The 23,331-nt window shown below is 59.7% G+C and overlaps 1 protein-coding gene across 1 annotated transcript; it reads left to right on the forward strand.

The window, feature by feature from the left end:
- The first annotated feature begins 13,243 nt into the window (after window positions 1–13,243).
- On the forward strand, window positions 13,244–22,241 carry LOC104010096 (uncharacterized). Its single transcript, XM_009462167.2, has 3 exons — window positions 13,244–13,679; window positions 21,153–21,313; window positions 21,924–22,241. The coding sequence occupies exons 1-3, from the start codon at window positions 13,244–13,246 to the stop codon at window positions 22,239–22,241; spliced, it is 915 nt and encodes a 304-aa protein (XP_009460442.2).
- The last annotated feature ends 1,090 nt before the right edge of the window (window positions 22,242–23,331 follow it).

Here is a 23,331-nt window from a genome sequence, read left to right on the forward strand (position 1 = left end):
GCTGTTTGGTTGGGGGGGGAGGGATTTTTTTTTTTTTTTAAACAAAAAGCAGAAATTATTTAAAGATTATTTTAAAGCACAGTTTTTATGGTAATTGTTGTCCAGGGCGAAGTGAGAGAGCGCGAGCGCGGCCGATGGCAGGTGTATTTTTGTCTCTTCGCTGGATGTACCTTTCCTGGTCGGGGACACAGCCCAATAAATCCATCATCTCCCAGGCGGGCGCTCTGAGCTCTGGTGTGGGGAGGGCAGGCAGGGACCTGGGACGCTTACTGCCCATCATAAACAGGGCAGGCAGGGCTAGAGGGCATCTTGTGCTTCTCTAGGAGCAAGATTTGACTACCCCAGTGCCCCCCACCAGTAAGGGCGAGCTCTCCCTTCCCACTCCCCTGTACCCAGGGAAGGTGGGCAGCTGGACGCTGTGGGAGCAACCCAGCGTATGTGGGACCAAGCTGTCACTGGGGCCACCTGGAAACTAGGGCAAGTGGGGCAGGACGTAGGAGGGACAGCCACCATGGGGCTGCCGGGGACACCTCTCCATCCCAGCCTGGGCCCATCGTCCCAGCACTCGGCCGTGCTGGGGCACCCTTCCCCACCATCTCCATCATCACAACACCTACTAACCCAGTGCTCCCGGAGAAGATGGACCCCCCCCTACCCCCTACACTGGGTTTCCAATCACACTAGAGCTAGTCACTGCTGGCTCTGTCCCCTCACCAGCCCTGTCCCCCCTCTCCACCCCATCTCCATGCCAGCAGAAGGGAAGACCGCTAGGCAGCACCCCACACAGCCTCCCCACACCTGTCCCACCCACACCCCCCTCTCTGCACCCCCTGCCCCATCCCCAAGCTGCCCTGCCCTGGTCTGGGGCTGGCAGCGGGGTCCCCCCAGGGCTTTCCCTGGACCCCGCAGCATGGCGAGTGCGGAGCAATTCGGCAGCAGGCTGTCAGCAAGGGCCCTCATCACCGCAGCTAATTTAAGGGCTCTGCGAGGCGGCTGAGCTAATTTAATTAGGTTCTTATTACAGAGAAGGACAAATTGGTCCCCAGGGGGCCCACGGGGTCAGGCTTTCGAGAGGCGCTTTATGGAGTGAAATTTCAATCAGGCTGCCGTCGCAGGCACGGCAGGGGCAGCCGAGGCAGGGCATGCAAGGGGAGAGGATGTGCCCTTTGGGTGCCCCGTGACGCTGTGGGCAGCCCATCTGCAGGCCCAGGTTTTTATGGCATCAGTGAGTATGGGGGAACAGCTCTTTGCCTTGCCAGGAGGGGCTGGGAGGGGCTGCTTTGGGGTGGAAGTAGGGAAAGTGGGGGGGTCCTGGCTCTGGGCCAGCCCCAGGGCAGTGAGAGGAAGGGAAGAACCCATAAAAAAGATGCTGAGGTCTTTCCCCTCCTGAAACCCCATTAACTCCCCCCTAGCCCCATAAAGCCCCATGGTGAGGATGGTGAGGACCAAATGATGTCCAGCTGCCAGACAGGACTTATGGGGGGCTCTTCCTTCCCTGGATGCCCCCCCCGTCTAATCGCTCAACCCTAGGAGAGCCAGGGCAACCTGGGGGCTGCCCCACTGCTCGTGGGCACCTGAAGCAGCCCCATCTCCCAGGGTGCCATCCCCAGGCGGGGGGGTCCCACCAGGATCTCTGCTGGGTGGTGATGGATGGGGATGCTGGTGGGTGGCCGGCAGAAGGGCCAGGGCTGGAGGGTACCACAATGGATGTCTCTCCATCAATTTGTCCTCATTACCATGTGAATGGTGGGCGGGAGGGAGAGGAAGGGCATGTGGCGGCAGGAGAAACCCCCCACATGCTCCCATCTGGGATAGCGTGTGTGTCCCCCGCATCCCTCAAGCCCTGTCTGAGCATGTTAAACCAGCGCCAACACTCCCCCGGCCCCAAATTCAGGGGAGGAGAGGTACCACCCCCTATTCAGAGCCTTGAAAAGGCTACAGGGTCCGGCGCTGTTAACAAGGGGGGACACTGTCCCTGTCCCCGCCTCTCCCGTCTGTCCCTCTGTCGTGGCCTTCTGCCGTGGCAGCGCCAGCCAAGCCTGCTCCTGGCCCCAGGCTGGCAGGCTGGGTGCTGGGGTCCAGGCAAGGGGTGGGGGGGGGCCTCGGGGCTCAGGGAGTGGGAGCAGAGTACCCTGAAAGCATCTCCTGTTTGTGGGGAACTGCACCTTTGAGCGGTGCGGGCAGGAGATGACAGCAAGGTGAGGATCCTGCGGGACTCCAAGACCAAACCTTCCCCATGGAGCGGGGAATATCTCCTGGCAAGGAGGTGGTTTGTCCCCATCCTCCGGGAGCTCTGGGTCCAACCAGGTCCCCATAGCCTGGGCTGTGATGGCGACGGGGGGCGTCACCCAGAACTATCTGGGCCTGTGGGCATCAGTACAGCAGGTTGCAGGGATGCTCCTCTCGGCAAGGACAGACTGATCCATAGCTGCCCCCCGAAAAAAGCCCAGGAGAGGCTACCCAGCCCAGCTCAGCCCCGCACGCTGCCATCCAGCGGGTGCCCGCAGAGGGAGCCCGTACCAACCTTCCACTCTCGCTTGCATTAGCTTAATTTCGCTTAATGGCTTTCTGGAGTGCTGCTGCTCCGGGGCAGGGGCAGGACCCTGCTCTCTGCAGCGCTGTTGGGGGGGGGAGGGGTGTCCCAGCGCCCTGGCCCCGGGCCCACGGGAGCCCCAGGAGGGTGCGCGGTGTGGGCTGCGGAGCCAATCCTGCGCCCCAAACGCCTCCACCGCCTCCCCCTCTGCCCCCGAGCCCCCCACCTCCTGCCCCTCCGTTAACATGGCACTCGTGGGAGGACAGCGTTGGGGGCTCCCCCTCCGTTGCAGGGGCTGCCCGCCGCTCCCCGGAGCCCCTCCGCCTGCGCTTGCCAGCTTCCCCCGGGCAGGGACGGAGGTGCTTTAGCAGGCAGCAGCCTCTGGGAGTCACACCACAGCCCCGCTGTCCCTGCACAGACACGGACAGACAGACGCACACAGCCACCCCTCCGCATACCTTTATCCCCCGGACAGACACATGCCCCCCACCTCACGGGTCGGGCTTGGACAGTCCCCGGCCCTCAGCATCGCCATCCAACCCCCCAAATTACTCTCTTTCCAGCTCGGATACTTTATATCCCAGGCAGTGTCTGGAGCACCCAGGTGTCCTTGTGTCCCTGACATCTGTCCCCTCCAGGGACAGGCCGGGGGACATGCACATGGCCCATGGTGACAGCATGGGCACTGTGAGGACCACAGGACATGGGCACCCCGCGGCAGTGCCCACCTCTGCGGCAGTGCCCACCCCACATCTCCCAGGTGCAGAGAGCACCCCGGACCCACGGAGGGGGCTGGCACCCTCTCCCCCCACCCAGGGTGAGCCCTGCCAACCCTCCTGCTGGAGGGGCACCCACCCCTCCCACAGCACGGGGTACAGAGCTAACACACCAAAGCCTACCTTTCCCTTCCCGTATCCCCTCCCCGGTCAGCAGGACCCACCCAGCACCCGCTGCAGGTCCCCGCTGCAGGGCAGGCAGGGCTGGGGGTGACACTGGTGGTCCCCCACCCTCCGTACGAGGGAGGGGAAGGCAGGGGTGGCTGGGGACCGTGCAGGGGGTCTGGCAGCCGGCGTCAGCCGTTACCTCGTACACTGTCCCAGTATGAGATGAGAGGCTCCCAGTGCCGCAGGAGCAGCCAGCAGGATACGGCCCCGGGGGAACCCCGCTGCCATCGGCGCTGACCTTCCACGGGTGGCTCTGGGGTGCCCCGGGCGTCGGGACGGGGGGTGTGTGAGTACGCGCCCGTGCGCAGGGGACGAGTAAGAATCTAATCAGGGTCCTTTTCCTTAATAAATCATTCGTCTTAATCCAACGCCCTCCTTCCTGCTCTAATAACTCCCAGCACTGGGCCCCACAGCCACAACAATGCGGCTAATGGAACAATTTATTTTCATAATGGTGCTGGTGGGGAGAAGGGGCGGCTGGGGTGGGGGCAGCACGCTCCGGGGCAGGAGTTTCTAATTAGTGAATGAAATTTGATGTAAGGCTGGAGGAAGATGGATTCGCTGCCTGACAAGGGGCCTTTCAGCTCATCAAAGCACCCGAACAGGGAGGTAAATTAAATTATTTCTAATTCTTCACTAACCTCCAGGGAGTCACCCTTCTACCAGCAAAAGGTGGGTCTGTTCCTGAAATGACGAGGCGCTTGAAGGACTGAGGCTGAGTGGAAGGGACTGGGCTCTGTGAAGGGATGGGGATGACAGGATGGGATGGGATGGGATGGGATGGGATGGGATGGGATGGGATGGGATGGGATGGGATAGCGGACGGGGACAGGCTGCCAGACTTTGCTGGAAGAATGGGGAGGGAAAAGGTGGTGATGGAGGGAAGAGTTGTGAATGGTCAATAAATAAATAACTCCAGGGACTAAGGGCTAATTTACAGCAAGTTTTCCATCCATGCCTGTCACCTAACCAGATCCAGAGCAGGGCTGAAACGCAGCTGGTGCTGGGGTGGAGCAGAGCAGCCCGGCAGCAAGGAAACGGCATCCCATCGGGGGGTTTGAGCAGGGACAGCACTTAGTTTTGAAGGGGTGACTGATGCTAAAGAGGGCGGAGGGTCTAGTGCAGGGGAATGCTTCAGCAAAGACCCTTGTTCTCACGGCTCCGCACAATTTGGGGCCAATGCCAGTGATGTTAATGCTCATGGCGTGAAAGCTGTTCTTGGGATGCGCAGTGTTTTTTGCTAAATCCCCAGCTCCTGGAGTCCTGTGATGGAGACTCAATTTTTACAGAGAATACGTGCACTCCCTCCTAGCACTCCTGCTTGCAGAGGGACCTTGCAGTGCCAACCTGCCACTAGCCCAGATGTCCCCAATACCAGAGTGCAAAGAACAGCGCTTGGTGCTATGACTGAAACCAGCCCCTGGCTCTCCCTGGAGCAGGGAGCATTACAAGCTGCTCTGAAAGCACCCGAGGCTGCCCCACAGCTCCCTCCCTGCGGGGCCAAGGAAGCCCATTCAGGGACAGCAGGCAGGTTCCCAGGGGACTTTCCGTACAAAATCATGGTCTGCATTTCCCGCAAGATCTCCCGCCCACACATCAACCACACTCAGCACTACCGAGCAGACATGGTCACAGCACAGCCCAGGGAGGGAACTAAGGCGAATAGGGGGTCTGTGTCTTATTGCAAGGGGCTGGGGAGGCACAGAGGGGTCTGGGACCCTGCAGCGGTGGGGGGGGCTTGCTGCGGGCTGGGGAGCATGGTCCCCTCCCCACGGCTGAGTTAGGTGGAGCTGGGACAGGCGCAGAGCTGGCTGTGCTGACCCAACACTCCAGGAATTTAATTTGTTTAATATATTCCCTGGGAAAGAAGAAAATAAATAAGTGGCACCTTGCGTGCCCCCATGTCTCACTCTCGCAACGGAGGTGTCAGCTTAACGAGCCGAAGCCCTCAGCCTGATTAACCAGCCGCTGCTCCCACTAATAGTGAGCCACTGAGCAGCGTGATTGATGTACGGAGAGCATTAGCCCCCGCAGCCTGGCGGTGGGCTGCAGAACGGGGGCACCGTGCCCGCCCCAGCCCCCTTGCTCCTGCCCTCCGTACCCAGGCCAGGTCAAGGACAAGTCAAAGGCTCCCTCTCGCCCTGGGGCAGATCGTCCTGCCCCACGCTCCGTGGTGTAGGCAGTTCACCGGGGAGATGCTTTTGCTTCTGGAGGCAAGGACATGCTGGTGGCTTCCCACTGGCTGTGGGACTGTGTGGCAGCCCCTTGAAATAGGGGCTGGGGGCCAGGGATGTGCAGAGGTTTTGTGCTTTGCTCTAGGTCTTGGCCATGCTCTTCCCCATGGCCACTTGGGGGACGCTGAGGGACAGGGATGTGCTGGAGGCCATGGTGACAACCTGGGGGGAACCCGTGAGTCTTGCCAGCACCATCAAGGCTTTAATCCACCAAGCCCTTACCATAGCACTAGGAAGAAAACCCAAACATCCTGACCCCTCCCACCACCTTGTCGCATCCATCCCTTGCTCAGTCCTTCTGCAGTCCTACTTGTCTGTCCCTCTATCTGTCCCCCCCTTGTTGAGGTGTCCCTGGGTCTCACTGCAGAGACGTCACCCGCTCCCACCATCCCTCTCCCATGGCATCACCACCCCTTGCCCCCACCTTGGGAAAGGGTTAATCAGCAGCCAGGGAGACAGGGTAATAAATGGCCGTTATCTCGTTAATGAGCTGACATTAATTAGAGCCCAAGGTCCTGGGAGGAGCAGCTGATTTATCCGGTCACCCTGGGAGCAGGTTAGGAGTTGACTCCATGGAAAGGCCATTAACAGGGAAGAGGTGAGGCTGTGCTGTTGGGGGGGGGACCTTGCACCCATTCCTGTGCTGCCCCCCCCCCCCGCCCCAGCCCTGGCTCCCTTCCCTCCCAGGGAGCAACTCTGGCCTTGGGACAAGACCCAGTGAAGCAAAACCAGAAGATCCTGGAGGTGACAGGCAAAAGCAGGGCTGGAGGATCCTCTGGTGTGCCCAGTGGTGGGGGTGCTGGGGGGAGGAGTGCCTGGCTGTGCCAGGGACATGTAGCACTGGACACTATGTGCTGGGCAAGGGCTGCGTGAGCAGGGGCACAGGGAAGCAGCAGGAGGGATGCTGTGTGTTCGGTCACTTCCCTGCTTTCCTGGACGATGCTGGGCTGTGGGGGGTGCTGGCTGTTTAGCATTTCCCCCCAAAAGCCAAGGCCTGGGGTGAGGACAGACATTGAGGCTGACTCCAGGTGCTGCCAGATCTCGTTTTGGGGACAGTGGGATGGAGGAGATCTCTGGGTGGGTGCTCTGGGCTCACGGTGTTTCAGAATCTAAGAGGAAAGGGGTCAGGGGCTAATGGGACTGGAAATGTAGCAGCCAGACCCTGGGTCCTTGCAAGAAACGGATCTGAGCTGACCGTGCGTCCCTGTCTCTCCAAGCCACAGTACAAGCCATCTGTCCCCAGGCCTGAGCACCTCTGTAGTGCATCGCTGCATCCCAGGAAGCCGAGCCAACAGCTAATAGAGGGGAGCCCTAAGGCATCCCCTGCCTGATCCTGCAGGATGCTGGTGCCCCAGCCCTTCGCAGTGGTTGTGTGCTGGGATCAGGTGCAACACTTCAGAGCTGCCCTGGCTGTTTCTGCTGGGGACAGGCACCCTCCCTGCCCTGCAAGCCTTCCCGTGCCGGTTTGCCATCCCCCTGCTCCAGGATGCGAGCTGTTAACATGTTTTTCTGCTCAGCCTTGCCATGTCCCATCAGAGATGGGGCTGCTTATTTGAGGAATTGCTTCGCTAAATAAACAGCTGCTCAGAAACCCCTGCAGGAGGCCTGTCTAGGAGGGACTGAGCCATGTTTGCTTTGCCTGTTAACCCCTTCGCTTGGGGCAGGTACCTGGGGTTTGGTGCGGAGGGAGGTGTGAAGGCTGGGTGAGGTGGGCAGGGGGAGCTGTGTACCCCACCAAGCCCGTGGAGTGGCAGGGGGATGGAGGCACGGGGACTTCTGCCTTCCAGGACAGATCCCTGCCTGTTGGACAGAGCAGCCGATGTGCCAGGATGGAGAAGCCCTCGGGAGCCTGTGGCTGGCTCGGGAGTCCCTGGGGTGGGCAGGAGCAGGCAGATCCACGTGGGAGGGGATGCAGGCAGGGACAGGGCATGGCAGTGGCTGAGCACAGCACCTCTGGAAGCAGGCAGGGAGGTGGCTTCAGCAACTTGCCTGGCACTTGTCTCCTGCCACCACCAGAGCAGGGGGAGACCCCTAAAGACGGATGAGGAGCCCTTTGAGCATTTCTGTGGGGCTCTGCAGATGGCCACTTTGCTCCCACAACAGCCATGTGGATGCCTGTGCCAGTGTTTCTGCAGAGGGGACGGCCACCAAGCAGCCTGGGACCCTGGGGCTGGCTGTGCCAAGTCTGACACAGGCTGGGCTCAGCTCCCACTGCTGCAGGGCTGATTAAGATCCATTATCTGGTTGGTTAACGGGCCCCAGGCCACTGACAGGTGACTTCAGCTGTTCATTTAGCCACAAATCACCACGGGGCTGGCAGTTTATTTACCTTCCCCACCAGCCTCCTGGGGCTTCCCAGACTCCAGAGATAGCTAGTGGCCCTGCAGCGAGGGGCAGGGGAAGGGCAGCATCCCACTGCGGGCAGTAGTCAGGGCTCCCACAAAACCTGGGACACCCCAAACTGGAGCAGACCACGGGCTCTTACATGCAGCATGTCTCACCAGGGGCTCAGCCTGCTCTGGGCTGGAGGCTGCAGATCATGGATGAGGGAAGGACACCTCTAAAGCCCCTCTCATGGGGGAATGACTGAGAAAACACCTGTGAGCAGGCTTACAGCCTGTGTCCAGCATTGGTGATGCTTCTGGGATGTATTCCTCCACTAGCTGGCTCGGGACTTCGGAGTGCTGCAAGATGACCTGAGGTAGCAGGGCCAGAACAGCATGATCCACTGCTTCCTGACAGATGCTTTAAACAAGGTTGTTGCACTGTAGGTCCCTCAGAGAAGTAATTTCTAAAGTCTGAAAGCTCTAGGGGCTGTGACCTGGGCTTAGCAAGCAGGTACAGCCATCCTGGGGACAGGGAGCTCTCTCAAGGCTTAAAAGCTATAGCCGGGGCAGAAATCAGGGTGCCTGCCACCTCTCTGGGATGGGCTAAGCACACTGGCTCCTGCACGTGTCCCTATCTCAAAGGTAACTTCTATTGACTGAAGGCAGGAGGTGACCCAAACCCATCAGAAGGTGCTAAATTGTGCATCTAGGAACAGCCAAAATGACAGGTTAGGTGGAAATCAAGATGCAGCCCCAACATGGGTCATGTCTTTAACTGATGTCTGGGATAAGGACTCGATCCTGGGAAAATTAAAGTCTGGTCCCAGTCGGTAATTTTTTTATCAGGGTATGGATTTTCTTCGGCACCCTTGACTTTGATCTTGGGGCAGTTGGGTTTGCTGAGGGACGTTACGTTGCTTCCCAAGGTGACACTGAGGAAGTGGTGGGGCTGTAAAACTGAACTGTGCTCCCAAATACTACCTGTGACCCCCATGGTTCGTTTCTGAGAGCTCAGGCACTGCTGGCAACAGCTTGGGGAAGTATGTGAACTTGTAGGTAGTGTTGTGGGTCCCTACAGATGCTGAAAACTTGTGTGTACAAGAGTTGGGTGTCTTTGGTGGCCGTGTGGGTGTTTGCTCTTCTAGTTTTACTCCTGCTGCTTGACCTCGCATGGATGGAAGTTGCATGGAGAAAATACATTTGAGGCTATGGACACAGCAGAGAGAGCTCCAGTTGTCTATCTGGGCAACTTCACATCAGCAATAAAGGCCTTGCAAGGCTTATGTACACCTGCATAGATGCTGCTGTGACTGCTGCTTTCAGGTGGCTGAAGAAAGACCAAGCTTTGAACGTCCAGCTGAGGCACATCCAGAAAAACAAAACAAAAAAAAACCAAACAAAAACCAAACCAAAACAAAAAAACCACAAAAATGCCTGGGCAAATGAAAGAGCCCCAGGAAGCCCTGAGCTGTGTGAACACTCCTGGTGCTGCCCAGCGAGGGATGCTGTGATCAGGGCCCTCCCAGAGAGGTGAGGGAGCTGAGGAACCTTGCTGCTGCCTGGGCAGCATGGACCTCCCACCGGTCTGCACTTGCTGGGCAGGAGTAGAGTAAGCAGATAAGTGTGGAGGCACCTTTAGGGCACAGTCAACATGAGGTGCATCAAGCAGGGGACAACTGGAAACACTGATGAGGTGGGCTTGAGCCAGCAAGGGATGTGGAGATGGGAGAAGCACACTGGCTGGTTCAGGACTTTGAGCTGGTCATCTAGCTCTGTATGGGGCTCAGGAGATCTGTCATGGATGTGCCCAAGGTCTTCCACAGCAGCAGGGTGGTGTTTGCTGGCCTGTTTCACAGAGCTGGTCACCTTGGGACCACGGGGTGAGCAGAGGAGGGCCTGGGGTAACAGCACAGGGTGAGCTGTGGGGGGACTGGGAGCAATATGGTGCTGGCTGGAAATATCTCCCCCCTTAAACTCCACCTCCTCCTGAACTGGGGTGGGTTCCTGGGGCAGCTCCTGTCCATCGTGCCCTGCACCCCCAGGCCATGGGAGTGAGCTGTCTCTCTGGCTGATATCCTTGGGTCTGCTCCCTGTGGCTGATGTTTGGGGCTGCCTTAGATCCTCTGTGGAGACCCTTCTGTGGAGGAAGGATGCTGGGCAGAGGTAAGGGGCCAGGCCACAGTCACGTTCACTTATTACAGTCCTCAGATCTAGTTAGCAACCAGGTGAGCTGTCACTAGAGGACCTGATGGATGGGGAAGAGAGTTCCCTCCTTCCTGAGGCGGGAAATGAAGCTAATCAGACCTCGGACACCTTAATCCAGCTCTGATCTGATTAATGACCCTGAAGACTGTGAACTCATCAGCACCCTGGCATCTATCACTGCCTGCATCCCGCCCCTTCTGCCGGCCACCACCCGGCACGGCTCTCCTGTGCACAGCCTTGGGCTCCAGCTCTCTGCCCTGCATGGTGTGGGCTGCGTGCCGGCTGCTCCAGCCCTGGACAACCCTCTTGCAGGGTCCCAGTGTCTGGGTTTGACTCACCTGGAGGAGGGAACTTCCTCCATGATTTTCCTAGATTTCTTTATTGGGATGTTTCCACCCAGGTTTCATGGCTGGTGTCTGCAAAGCTTTCCTGCTTGTGCAATTCAAAGGCTACAGCTTGGCTGCTTGTACTTGCATCACCCTGGGATCAGTGAATTGGGCACCAGCCTGTGCTGCTGATCCTTGGAGAAGCTGCTTGTCTTTGGAGAGCCTCCTTGGGTAGTACAGGGGACTTCAATGAGGACAATAAGGCTGTGACTTGGTGCTGTGACCCAGACCCCTAAATGAGCCTCGCTCAAGCCCTGCTCCCACTGCCTGAGCTACAGTGGGTATGGCCACAAATGGTCTGAGGGCTTGGTAGGGGTTACCCAGGCTTTCCCGAGCTGACTACCTGCCTGTCAGCTACCCCATGGTGGTCACTGTGATGGTGACTTCTCTGTTGTGCCCCAGTGCAGCAGCCCCAATCTCTGCTGCGGGTCTCAAGGCATGTTCCCTGTGCAAAGCTAGCAAGCCATTGCAATCCTAGGAGCCAGGCCTGGGGGCTCAGACAAGGAAGCGGTGGCTCCTCCCTGGCCGCTGTCAGCATTGCAGGCTGTTGACCTGCAGCAGAAGAGTTGTCCTACCTCCGCTGTGCCCTGGGTACTTGCTGCAGTTTTCCCCTATGCTTGGGAGCGAGGCCGCTCCATTCCTCCCCAGATCTCGTCCTGCCCATGCCTGCCACTTGGCAGGGCTGGCTACTCACATGGGGGAAGAGGGAAAGGGCTTGGGGTCCTTTTGCTTGGGAGGGACATTGGCTTCTGCCCTGGGAAAGCTGAGGGGGATGGATTGGGGGGGGGGGGAACCCTACATCCTCCCTGATGGTGGAGAGAGGGTACAGCAGCAGGCACAGGGGTGCTGGGGGTGGAAAGGGACACTGTTCCACCTTCAGTACCCTCTGTCTAAGTGGGATGTGTTACTGTGGGGTGACATCTACCCCAAATCCCCTTCTGAGCAAATCCAGCTCTGAGCTGTCTGCGGGGCTGATTCCTGCCTTCCTCCCTCCAAGGGAGGCAGCTGGAAAAGGGCTGTCATGCATCTGTTCCCACACAAGGATTTGGGGCCACCCGGTGAAGCTTGTGGGTGCCGGGCTCAGGCAATGGAAGGAGGAAGTTGCCCCACACGCGAGACCTTTGGAGCTCCCTGCGGCGGGGTGACGTGTGCAGGGAGCTCAGCAGGCTCCAGACCAGACTGGATGGCACGGGGAAGGGAAGCCCCTGGGGTTACTGAGCAGAGAAAGCACAGGAGGCTGAGGAAGGCCCCCATCCCCCTGCTTTTCTCCTCCCCAGGCATCTGCTTGTAGCCTCTGTGGGACAGGGGATACAGGGGGTGGACCCATCTCTTGCTCAGGGAATACAGCAGTGCTGGAAATGCTGAAGGGGGAAGAAAGACAGGGATGGGAGCTCCCTTTAGCCATTATAATATTTAGGCAGGGAAAGAGCGGCTGCCTCACTTGCCTTCTAAAGAGCAGGACACAAACAAGCAGAGGCTTGTCTCGCTGTGTCAGCTTGACACAAAATGGTGAGACCCAGAGACAGACAGACGGATGCAAACCCTTGATGACAGAGACCACAGATGCGCTTGCACATGCTCTGCCCCTCCCTGAAGGCCAGTGCCAGGGGGTCTGGGCCAGCTCTGCTCCTGCTCGCCCACATCTCCCAGACCAGCCAAGGCTTTCCTCTCTGCCCTTCCCTGGTGCCACCCTCCACTCTCTGTCTCATCTGGGAAAGATAAGACTGGGCAAATGAGTAACGATCCGCCTGTAGGCACCTGCTCCGTTGGCATCTCGGACAGACATGGGTGATGGAGGGTGGTGGTCCCTGTGTTCGTCCAGTTCAGCTCCGCTGGTCTCCCTGGCCCAGACTGGTGCAATGGGAAACGGCACAGCTGGGCGTTGCTGGTGATTCCCGGTGCACGGGGTGCGGAGGAGCCTGCCGGTGAGTGAGTGCCTCTCCTGCCCTCCCAGCCAGACACTCTGCCCAGCAAGTGCCTGGGGGCTCCGCAGAGCCAGGGCAGCACTGGAGCCCAGCAGGGCTTCGCCTACATGTGCCGACGTCCATCTAGTCTCTCCAGATCTCCTCCAGCCGCTGCAACCACACACCCGCTTCCCCACTGAGGGGCTCTAAGGAAAGCAAGACTGTCTCTGGATCAAGACGACGGGCTCAGCGCCCTGGGCGGCGGGTCCTGCAGGCTGGGGGGACCCCCTGGGTGCGGACCAGGGCTGGGCTGGGTTGCGAGGCTGGGGAAGGGGCAGAGCGGTCCGGGTCAGGCCCCGGGGTGTCCCCGCTCCTGTGCCCGGGGGATGAGGAAGCCGGAGGAGGGAGGCCGGCCGGGCCGGCGGGGCGGGGGGCCGGCGCGGAGCCAATGGGGAGCTGGGGCAGGTGGAGGGGGGGTTAAAACCCCCCCGGTGCCGGCGGGCGAGCGAGTGCCCGGGAGGAGGAGCGGAGAGGAGGGCTGCCCCCGAGGGCAGCCCCGCGGAGCGCGGCGCGGCGGGGCCCCGCGGGTGGATGCCCGCCGGTGCCGGGGCTGGAGCTGGGGCTGGCCCGGGGCTGCCCGGCCGGGCTGTGCCCTGGCAGGGGAACGGCGGGGTGCCGGGGGGCCCGGCGGCTCCGCACGGGGCCGGGCCATGCACAAACCCATGGAGAAATCCCAAAACTTCCGCATCGAGGCGCTCCTGGCTGAAGAGCCGGCGCGGAGCGCCTCTCCGCCGGGGCTGAGCCCCGGGAGCCCCGCGGCGAGCCCCGGCCCCGCCGGCCGCTCCGACACCCCCTCGCCGCGGGCACCCCCGGCCGCCGCGCCCCTCGCCTCGGCCGGCTTCGTCCCCAAGCCCGGCTTGCTGCACCTCCCCGGACCCGGGCTCGGCGCCCTGCCGGCCCTCTACCCGCCCGCCGTGTACCCGCTGCCGGCCCTGGGGGGCCAGCACCCCGCTTTCGCCTACACCGGCATCCCCCACCTGCCGCCGCCCGGCGCGGAGCACCTGAAGGCGGCCGTGGCCGGCTCCTTCCCGCTGGAGCACTGGATCCGAGCCGGGATGCTGGTGCCGAGGCTCTCCGACTTCCACGGTGAGTGACCCGGGGACCGACCCTCCCGTCGGGCGGGACGCGGCTCTCGCCCCTTCCAACCCCCGGGGAGCCCGCCGGCACAACGGGGTGCAGGTCCCCGTGGGGACGGGGGCCTGAGGCTCCCCGAGGCCGCCCCTTCGCGGCTCCCCGGCGGTTCGGGCCGGGAGCCCGGCGGGGGCGGCGAGACCTCAGGGCTGACCCCAGTGCGGGGCTCTTGCTGTTCCCTGACCCGCTCTCCAGCCAGGGCAGGTTTGGGGGTCCCATTAGCGGGGGGGGGGGGGGCAAGACCCACGCCCTGGAGACCCTGCGGGGCCCCGGGAACCCGATCCGAAGGGCGAAGTCTCGCCCTAGGCCGGCCCGGTGCTGCGGGAGGGCCCCGAGGGGCGCTGCCCGCCCCGGTGCCGGCAGAGCAGAGCCGCTCCCGGGCCCGGCCCGCCCCAGCTGCCGGCCCCCCACGGCCGCCGCCGACTCGTTGGGCTCCGCCGCGGCGGGAAAGAAACGAAAATAAAAAAGCGGCGAAGGGAATCGGCACCGGGAAACGAATAAATCCCGCCCGCTGCGGTTGGGAACGAACCCGCCCGGGTCCCTGCGGCGGGGACCGCCCGCCGGGGCTGGGGCACGGAGGGATGCGCGGCCTGATCCGGCCCCCGAGCCCTGCCCGCCGCCCCGCTCCGGCGGGAACTGCGGGAACCTGGCAGGCAAGGAGGGTGCGGGCTCCGTGCAGAGCCCCTTGCACCGTGGACACGGCCGGGGCTGCGGGCAGGCGCCCGATCCTGCGCTGCGATGTTGAGCCGCGGGTGGGGAAGGGTCCTGCAGGGCACGGACGGCACAAGGACCGACTTCAGGCTCTTGTCACACCGGGGACTGTCACCGACACCCCTGGCAGTGTGACCCGGACCCTGCCCTGTGCTGGGGGTGAGCGGAGGTCTGGTTGCCACAAAGATGGGGCCAGTGGGCAATAAAACAAGACTGGCTTGTTAATAAACCCTGGCAGAGTATCCGGATTTATTAGCTGAGTTTAGTGTCTTAATAACCTGGGAGGCCATTTATTAAAAAAAAAAGAAAAAAAAAAAAAGGCTGGATAAGTCAGTTAATTAATAAACTGGCTGGGTGAATAATAGTGCAAAAATGGAGAATTAACATGAAACATCCCATTCATTGCTCCTTCCTCAAATTACACCTGGGCAGGTTGAAGGGAAAGAGGCTGTTCCGTTCCCTGGGCTGTCTCCTTTTCCCTGGCTCTCCTGGGACTGTAGGGTAGGTCCAGCCGTGAAGTGGTGGTGGCACCTAAGGGTGTAGAGTAAGCCTCCAGTGCTACGGGCTGTGTGCACTCTTCAAGCATGTTATTAAATGCAGGGGGAAAAAAAAAATCTCTGTTTGTTGGGTAGTGAAACACCTTCCTGCTCCTCTGCAGAGGCCACGTTGTCCTCGGAGGGTCTGGGTCTGTGGGTGTATCTCAGCATCCAGGCAGCTTCACGCAGGGTTGTGTTTCACCAGAGCAGGATCACACCACTGCACCTGCCCCTGTGGCTGTAAGCACAGCTTCTGGCTGGGATAATGTAGAGATATTTGTGGATCAAATTTGCATTTGTGCATCAGCCCCATCCCTCTCAAGTGCAGGATCCACCCCAGAGCTGGTTGTCTCCAAAACCCTGCTGAAAGGAGACAAATCCCAAATCATGGGTATGAGAACAGCTTGTGGAGGGAGCTTTTGGGCTGTGCTGGGATGCACGGGAACAGCGTGTCAACAGCTCTTGTGTGAAGCAAGAGGCTGGCTTCCTGGGATAGCTCAGGGGGAAGCCTCTGACCCAAGATCTGCTGGACCAGGCCCTGGAGAGCCCAAAGCAGGGTAGAGGCAAAGAAGACATGTGGAGGTGTAACAAGGATGCAGCAAGAGCTGCCAAAGCTGCAGATTTTTAAATCAGTGACCGCTGTCCCAATCCATATCCTCGAAAGGTGTTTGCTCCCGCTGCTGGGGAGCCCTTTGCAGTGGGGATCGTTTCTCCCCAGGCTCTCTGCTTTAGTACTTCAGCAATTTTCTGGCTGTGAAACTTTTCTTGCTCCAGTTTGCTTCCGAGATTTGTCATCCCAAAGACAGCAAATCACTCTCCACTCTCTTTGCTTGCCTGGGCTGCACATGAGGAGGGTCTGTAGGTCCCTTTCAGCCTTCTTCTTCCCTCACTACACAGCCTGGCTGCTTCCATCTCCTCTGAGCCAGGTTTCCATCCTGACTGCTTTCAGGGTTTTCTTCCAAATGTCCTCCTGTCTCAAAGCACAGGGACCAAGCTGGATGCAGAGCTTGAGCTGATGCCTCCCTGAAGCAGAAGGATGAAGCTTTGCTTGCTTGCAGCTGCTCTACCTGCCTGTACCTCCCCACGCACATCACTTCTGACTTGGGGACTTGTGCTCAGCTTGGGGTCTTTTCTCCTCTCCATGCTGCTTCTCCCAGGCATCCTGCTCCTTGTCTCCTGTTATTTTCACCGCCATGTAGACTCTGTGATCAGACCCTGTTCCTCATCCATCTTCAGATCCTTGTTTCAGTCCATTGGGAATGTTTGGGTTCTCAAGTGTGCCCTCAGCCTTTCCTCTTGTGGGCTCGCTGCAAGGTCTCTGCAGCGTGCCTTGTCCCTGCAGTCACCAGGACTGGCCCCAGCTGCACGTTATGGCTGTCTCTGGGCTCACATTGCCCCGGTGTGCTGGCTGTGGCGTGGGGATGGGGACAGTGGCGTGGGTATGCAGGGACAGGACAGGGCACCTGCCTAGGACGTGCTGCCCACCCAGCCCTTCCTTACGTCTCTGAGGAGGGTGGTGGGCCGGGCAGGAGCCTCCCGCTCTTGGCACAGGGCTCCTGGGCTGCCTGTCATTCCTAGGTGCCCTGGCCCAACACCCAGCCTAGACAGATGGACGGACCTGCCTGGCTGAGGTTTCCCAAGTGACTGAGCACAAGTGTCCATGCTGCTGGTGCTGGTCGTGTTTAGCTCTCCGGGTAGCAGTGGGCAGGTATTTGGGAGAGATGCATCTGAAGAGATGCATCTGAGAGATGCATTCCAAGGGAGGTCACCCTTGTGATTTATTTATGAAAGATTCCAGGACTAAATCATGAATTCCTTCTTTAGCTGCCTGTGTAGAGATGTTTTGCAGGCACAGTCTGGTTTTGTCTCCTGGGGACAGTCAGGGTGGGGGAAGGAGCAGGACAGCCCCTGAACTGAAGCCGCAAGCTTTGCAGGGGTGCATTGCACACGCTCACCCCGCTCTCACCTGCGTATGGGGGAGGTAGGATGCTGGGGAGACGGTCTGAGACAGCAGCTACCCTTAAGAACCTGGTCTGGGTTTGGCTGCTGGGGTTGCTCAGAGAAGCGCTCCTGCTGCGGTGCAAGCGAGTGCCGTGCCTTTCTTCCTAGCTGCCTCTGTGGAGCCGCAGCCAGAGGCTGGCTGCCTCTGCTGCAATGCAGAGTGAGAGGGCTGGGCGGGAAGGCTTGAGTGCAGGAGCAGGTATGCCCTCGCTGCAACTGGCGGGATGCTGCCTGCAGCCTGGGTCCCTGTCCTAGGGCTTTGAGCACCTCCTGAACTGCACAGGGGGAGCATTTGGCACCAGGGTACCGTGCCTATCAGTATTTCTGGGAGTGGTGACATATAGCTGCAGGCTCTCAGGCAGAGCAAAGCATTCCCTGTGGGGGACCTGGCACTCGGACAGCTTTCCTGGGACACCGCTTGTCTGCGTCGCCTGCTCGCCACCTTGATGGCTTGGAGCCCAGGCCAAAACCTGCCTGCAGGGGTGGAGAGCCGGCTGATGGGCTGTGATGGGCTAGGAGAGCAGGCAAGACAAGTCATATCAAACTACTTCAAAAAGCAACGCCTTCCAAGGCTCACCGGGTGCACAGCGGTCTGGCGTCAGCAGGAAACACGGGCTGGAAAACAGCAGGCAAGCAGCAATCAGGGGTCAATGGTGCAGCAAGCAAGGGGCTACCAGAGGCAGCAAGTGCCCTTACACATGGTGCCCCATGGACAATGGTCAGGGCTGCCAGCAGGCCAGGAGAAGCCTCTGGTGATGGCCCCGATGCTGGTGAGACCACCTCTCCCCCTCCCAGCCCTGACATCTGGAGAAACACCTCCAAAGCAGACAGGGTGCTAATTTCCTCTCCTTTATCTGCTAGCCCACAAAGTTAAGTGAACTATAGCTAAACAAACCAAATTAAAACCAAGTGGGTTAATATCAACCTAGGATTACCCTTGTTATCAAGTAGACGGAACTGTATCAAATAAACCAACAGTTCTTTATAAGCTTTATCTAATTATCCAGGAGGCAGCTGACTTGTAGAGCTCTTGGCCTCAGACACAGAGGGCATTCCCGGCTCCAGGCCAAGCAATTTATTTACTGATACTGCAGCCAAATGCTGGGCACCCGTCAGGGGGTCTGAGCCCTGCCAGGCTGAAGGGATGAGATGAGCTCTGATCCTGGATGTAGGACTGGAGGAGATGGCTGAGCAGATACAAAATCCTTTGGCAAGCAAAGGTGTGATGCTGAGGCAGTCATTGGTCTTCTGGTAGGAGCTGGATAAGGGGGAGAGCCTTCCTGAAGGGTTATTCTGTCTGTGGGATGGTGGTTGCGATGGGGATGGGCTCACAGCTCAGCTGGCAGGGACTGGGGAAGGTGAGTCCTGGGGGGATGATGTCCATGTCCACGTGGTGGCCTGCCACAGGACCAGGAGGGGACAGGACTCCACCAAGCACACCGGCAGGACAGGCTGGAGCTACCAGCAGCCACGAGGCATCATTTCCTCTTTGTTTGGGAAACTGGAACCTACCTCATACTCTCAGACTCCAATTCCTCCTCCTACCTTTGCTGCTTCCCCAATGAGAAGCTGAAGACCCTCTTCCCTCCATACTCTCCCCATGCAAAGAAGCCGGAGCCTTTCAGGGAAGCTGACAGCAGGTGAGGCCAGAGATGTTGGTGGTTCAGGTCCACGCTGCGCTGCTGCTGTGGGTGGCTGAAGGTCAGGTGGATCTTAAGGCTGTGCCAGTTTGGACTCAACCCATCTCATCTGCAGACAAAATCTTTAATAGGTCGCAGTGGGGAGCAGTGGTGATGGGTAATAGTGGCTGCTGAAGGGTGTATTGTCAGAGGAGGTCACAGGTTAGGTGGCCAGCTATACCTGTGTAGGCTGGGCTTTGGACTGCTGGTGGCTTGAACTGGATGAAAACACCCCAGAAGGGTTTGAGGGATTTTTTTGTTAGCACTGGGACAGGAGGCAGGGTGGATTTCCAGGGAAGTCAGGATCTGTACAAGGTTTGTAATGGATACCGCTGCACTGAGCCCAAATTGGAGACACTGAGATGGAGAACCTGGGGCTGGCAGAGGGACCATGCTCCAGTGGGTTGGTCCCCTGCATTGGCAGTTACTTCGGATAGATTATGTTTGGATTTACCTGGCTTTTGGGCAAACTTTCTGTTCTTTTCCCTGCTAGGCCAAGCAGTCCTCAGCATCTTACCTGGGGAAGAGTGAGTCCATTGCGGGGGTGTTGTTAAAGCAAGTTGCCTTCCAGTCTCCAGTGAACCTGGACAGATTGAACTCCCCCAGCTTTTGGGGTTGAGACTCACTTCTATGCCTCCACTCTTTCCATGTCTGTTTTTAGTCTGGCCACATCTGGCCTTGCAGGAGGAGGCACAGAGGAGCCTTTTGGGGTCGTCTGAAGGATTTCTGTGGTCCCCAGAGCCAGGATGTGGTGCCCTGGGCTCTGCTTTGGAGTGGGGAATTCAGGCTGCAACATGATATTTTTTTCACCCCTGGAAACACAGCCTTCAGCTCCAAAAAGTACAGAAGTCCTGGATTACTGGATGCTGGGATGTGGGCACACCCTCTTCCCTTCTCTTTCCCTGAAGCATCCTCTACACTCTGTTCCCAGAAAGAGGGACCCTTCCCTGAGCCGGTGCAGCCAGCCTGTGCAGAGCAGCCCCTGCTTCAGGGAGGGACTGAGGCACCGGGTGCCCCAGTGCACCCTCCCGTCTCTGGCAGCAAAGAGGGGTTGCTGGGTGCTGGGGCCCCCGAGCTGCCAGGTGCCGCCTGGGGCTGCTTTGTGTTGTGCTCCATGCCAACGTCGGATGAATGAATTTCCCCTCCAGTTCTTTCTGATCTGCATCTCTGGTCTTCACCCCTGAGGAGCTGAAAGGAGCGTTAGCTTGGGCTGCCCCATGGCTGCAGATGCTGGTCCCCATAGCTGCCGAGGGGAGCCTTCCTGGGTCCGTTTGGTCTCATGTCCCTGCCGAGGATTTGTACAGCCAGACATCCATGGCCAGCCAGAGCCCAGACGGCAGCCGAGCTCTGCAGAGCTGAGCCATCTCTCATCTGACATTCATATTTGTCCCGGCAATCCTTTGAGCCTCTGTTTTGGTTTTAGCCTTGAATATGTTTTGTGTGCAAAGTAACGCACCGTGTGTGTATCAGCGCCATCGGCACAGCATGCCTCTATTCAGTCCCTAGTTTAACCAGCCAGTGGCTGCAAGTTGGGTCCCATGGGCTGTCTCTCCTGACCCTGTGGGGCTGCAGGCGCAGGCGGGGTCGTGTCCATCCCCGCTCCCACAGGAGTTTGCAGAGCCCCAGCCCAGCCTAGGCTCTGCCTGTTTGACTCGTCCCGCCCAGCATCCAGGTACTTGGGATCAAACCCAGATCGTGATCAGTTAATTCCCCCTTCATAAATTCCTGCCTCATGCGTCATTGTTGTGTTTGTGAAGGGCTCGGTGGACACCTTGGGAGATGGGCAGGTCGGGATCAAAGCTGGAATCTGGGGGAGATAACGTGGATGATGCCCCATGCCCTGCAAAGTGGGCGAGCTGGAGCGACCCTTACCAAGCAGGGGATGTCTCTGGGGCCACGATGCTCTGTCTCGCCCCCCGAGACGCAGCACCAGGGATGTGCCAAGGATCTTTCCCATTAATGTGCCCCCCATGCCACGCTGGCACTTTACTCCCAGCTGCAAACCTCTGGGTGTGATTGCCACTGCGGTGCTGGGAGAAGCAGTAAAAGCTGAACCCCGGGGGGACAATAAAGCCAGCGGAGAGGAGATAAGCAGGGATCAAACACGGCGCGGCAGCCACCCCACGCTGGACTCTCAAAGGTCCCTTTGTTCCCGCTGCCTCCTGATTCAGCGCCGCGCTGCCTTCAAGGGCTGCGGGCGAGATAGCGGGGCTTGCCGGCAGCCCTGCCGCCGCAGCCCCTGGCAGTTGGGCAGCCACCTGCGCGGCCCGGCAATAAAAAAGGAGGTTTAATTTCAGTCACAGGACTGATCCCAGTTGCACACCGAGGCCTGATAACGTATCTCGCTGGTTCCTATCAGCCAGGCAATAAAGTCATTATTGGGGCGGGAGATGATAGAAGAGACGCTCGCCTTCCTCCTCATCCCGGGCTTGCTGAGGGGATGTCCCCCGCAGCCCCCAGCCCCGCTGTCCCCTGACCCCTGCCCGCTGTCTGCCCCGCAGCCGCCCCGCAGTCTGGCTTGATGGGGAAGTGCCGTCGGCCCCGCACAGCCTTCACCAGCCAGCAGCTCCTGGAGCTGGAGAACCAGTTCAAGCTCAACAAGTACCTGTCCAGACCCAAGCGGTTTGAGGTGGCCACGTCACTGATGCTCACCGAGACGCAGGTACCTCCTTGGTCCTGGGAGGGATGGAGGATGGCACCAGCCGGCTGCCAGGGAGGTGGGGGGGCTGCGCTGCAGGGTGGGAAGTCAAGGTCATGGGCAAAGCTGATGCCCCTCACTTGGCTGCCATCAGCCTCACACCCCACTGTCCCCATCAGCACCCCTTGCCAGGGCATCTCCTGGGATGCCTGATGGGCTCCAGGCTCTTCTCTTGTGAAGGGCCCCCCCAGAAATACTTCTCCTCTTTTTACCCACCACCCCAACTTAGATTTCGGAGACTTCCCATCCCTTCCCAAACTGTGAGAGGGGGCTTTTTTGTGGGGCTAAAACTCCTCTTTTAATGCCTCTGCGCATGTCCTTGGGCATCCTGGGGGACTGCTGGTCCCCGCTGTCCCCAACCTCCCCCCACGGAGGCTGGGCAGGGGGAAGGGAGCAGCCCCCCGGTACTCCTCTCCCTGTGACATCCTCAGCCTCCTCACAGACCCGCAGCACCATGGGATGCCCTGAAATAAAGAGGCTTTGGGGGTCCCTCCATGCAGGGAAGGCGGGGGGGTGAGTGGGGACAGGATGGGGCAGGGGGACACATTCTCCCCTGGGGACTCTCCCTTGGCAGGTGAAGATCTGGTTCCAGAACCGCCGCATGAAGTGGAAGCGGAGCCGCAAAGCCAAGGAGCAGGGGGCTCAGGCGGAGGCCGAGAAGCAACGAGGGCTCAGCAAAGCCTGCGAGAAGCTGCTGCCCGGTGAGCCCCGAGGACAAGCTGCCGAAAGCCCCGAGTTCATGGGGCGCAGCCCTGGCTCGGGCTTCCTGCACCGCAGCACCGCCGAGCTGGGCTACGGCCCAGACTCCTCCTGCTCGGGGGGCGAGGAGGAAGAAGAAGAGGAGGAGGAAGAGATGGGTGCCACGGAGAGGAAGATTGGCTCTGTGTTGTGAAAGGCGGACGGAGCCGGCCCGGGAGAGGGGCTGGGCTGCGGTGTCAGGGGTCTCTTTGCTGGCAGACACGGACTGTGCCCGGGCGGAGCGGTGGGGGCTGCAGGGCACCTGCTTCCCCCTTTAACTTATGTGTATTTGGATCCTATTTAACTCGTAATTATTCCTCTGTGTGTATCTGGGGGAGTCCCCACATCCCTCCCCTATAAAGCTGTTATCCGGATGCCTGTGCTCTTCCTTAGGGGATGGGAGGCTCTGCCCCCCTCCTGCCACTGCGCTGCCCTGCTGGGGTCCCTGGGGAGCCGGGTGGGGACAGCAGACGCGCACAGCTGGCAGCCCGCTGGCACAGCTGGAGGGGAGACCCCGGACCTTCCTTCGACTGTGCACTGCCCCTTCCCTGCAGATATGACAGTACCTGGAGCAGCGCATCCCTGCGTGATGCCAGCTGCCCTTCCCTTTGGTGGCATGAAGGGCTGGGAAGGAGGATGCCCAGGATGCCTGCCTGCCTGCCTGCCCTGCCTCCACCCTGCATCCCTGGTGGGGTCTGCGCTTTGCCAGGCAAAATTAAGCTGCCTTGCAAAGCAGAGCTGATTAATTGGCTAATGCAGCGGTGCTGTTTCCCATGTTGCAATGAGCCTCGTTGCACTGGTGTGGCATTGCCCTGAAGCAAGGTGGGAATGGAGCCCTCCTGGGTTTAGGGTGGTGCTCAGGCTGTTTGTGAGGGCTCGATGCTGTGCCGAGCCCCCCTTTTCCCATGGTGATATATAAACCCCACTCAGCCCTTTTCTGGGCTCATTCCATGATCCTCCGGGGGCTCTGCTCGCTCTGGCTGGGCTCAAATCAACCCCTGGCAGCAGGATGACAACAGACACCCTCTGCCACCTCCCTAGAAGCACTAGGGTTAAGCCCTGCCCCCCCCTAAGTGAGCAGGCTGCCCTTGTCCTCAGGATGCTGGAGGGTCCCGGCAGACCCTAGGGAAGTCCCACACCTCCTGCACGCTTTCTGGGCCTTCCCTTGGGGATGCTGAGGTGCCCGTGCAGGCAGAGGGACCAGCCCCGCAATGCCCAGCAGCCCTGCTTCACCACCCCAGTGC

The sequence above is a fragment of the Nipponia nippon genome, unplaced genomic scaffold (assembly GCF_047370975.1).
Source record: "Nipponia nippon isolate SJK-2023a ecotype South Korea unplaced genomic scaffold, ASM4737097v1 scaffold_5, whole genome shotgun sequence".
NCBI classification, from domain to species: Eukaryota; Metazoa; Chordata; class Aves; order Pelecaniformes; family Threskiornithidae; genus Nipponia; species Nipponia nippon.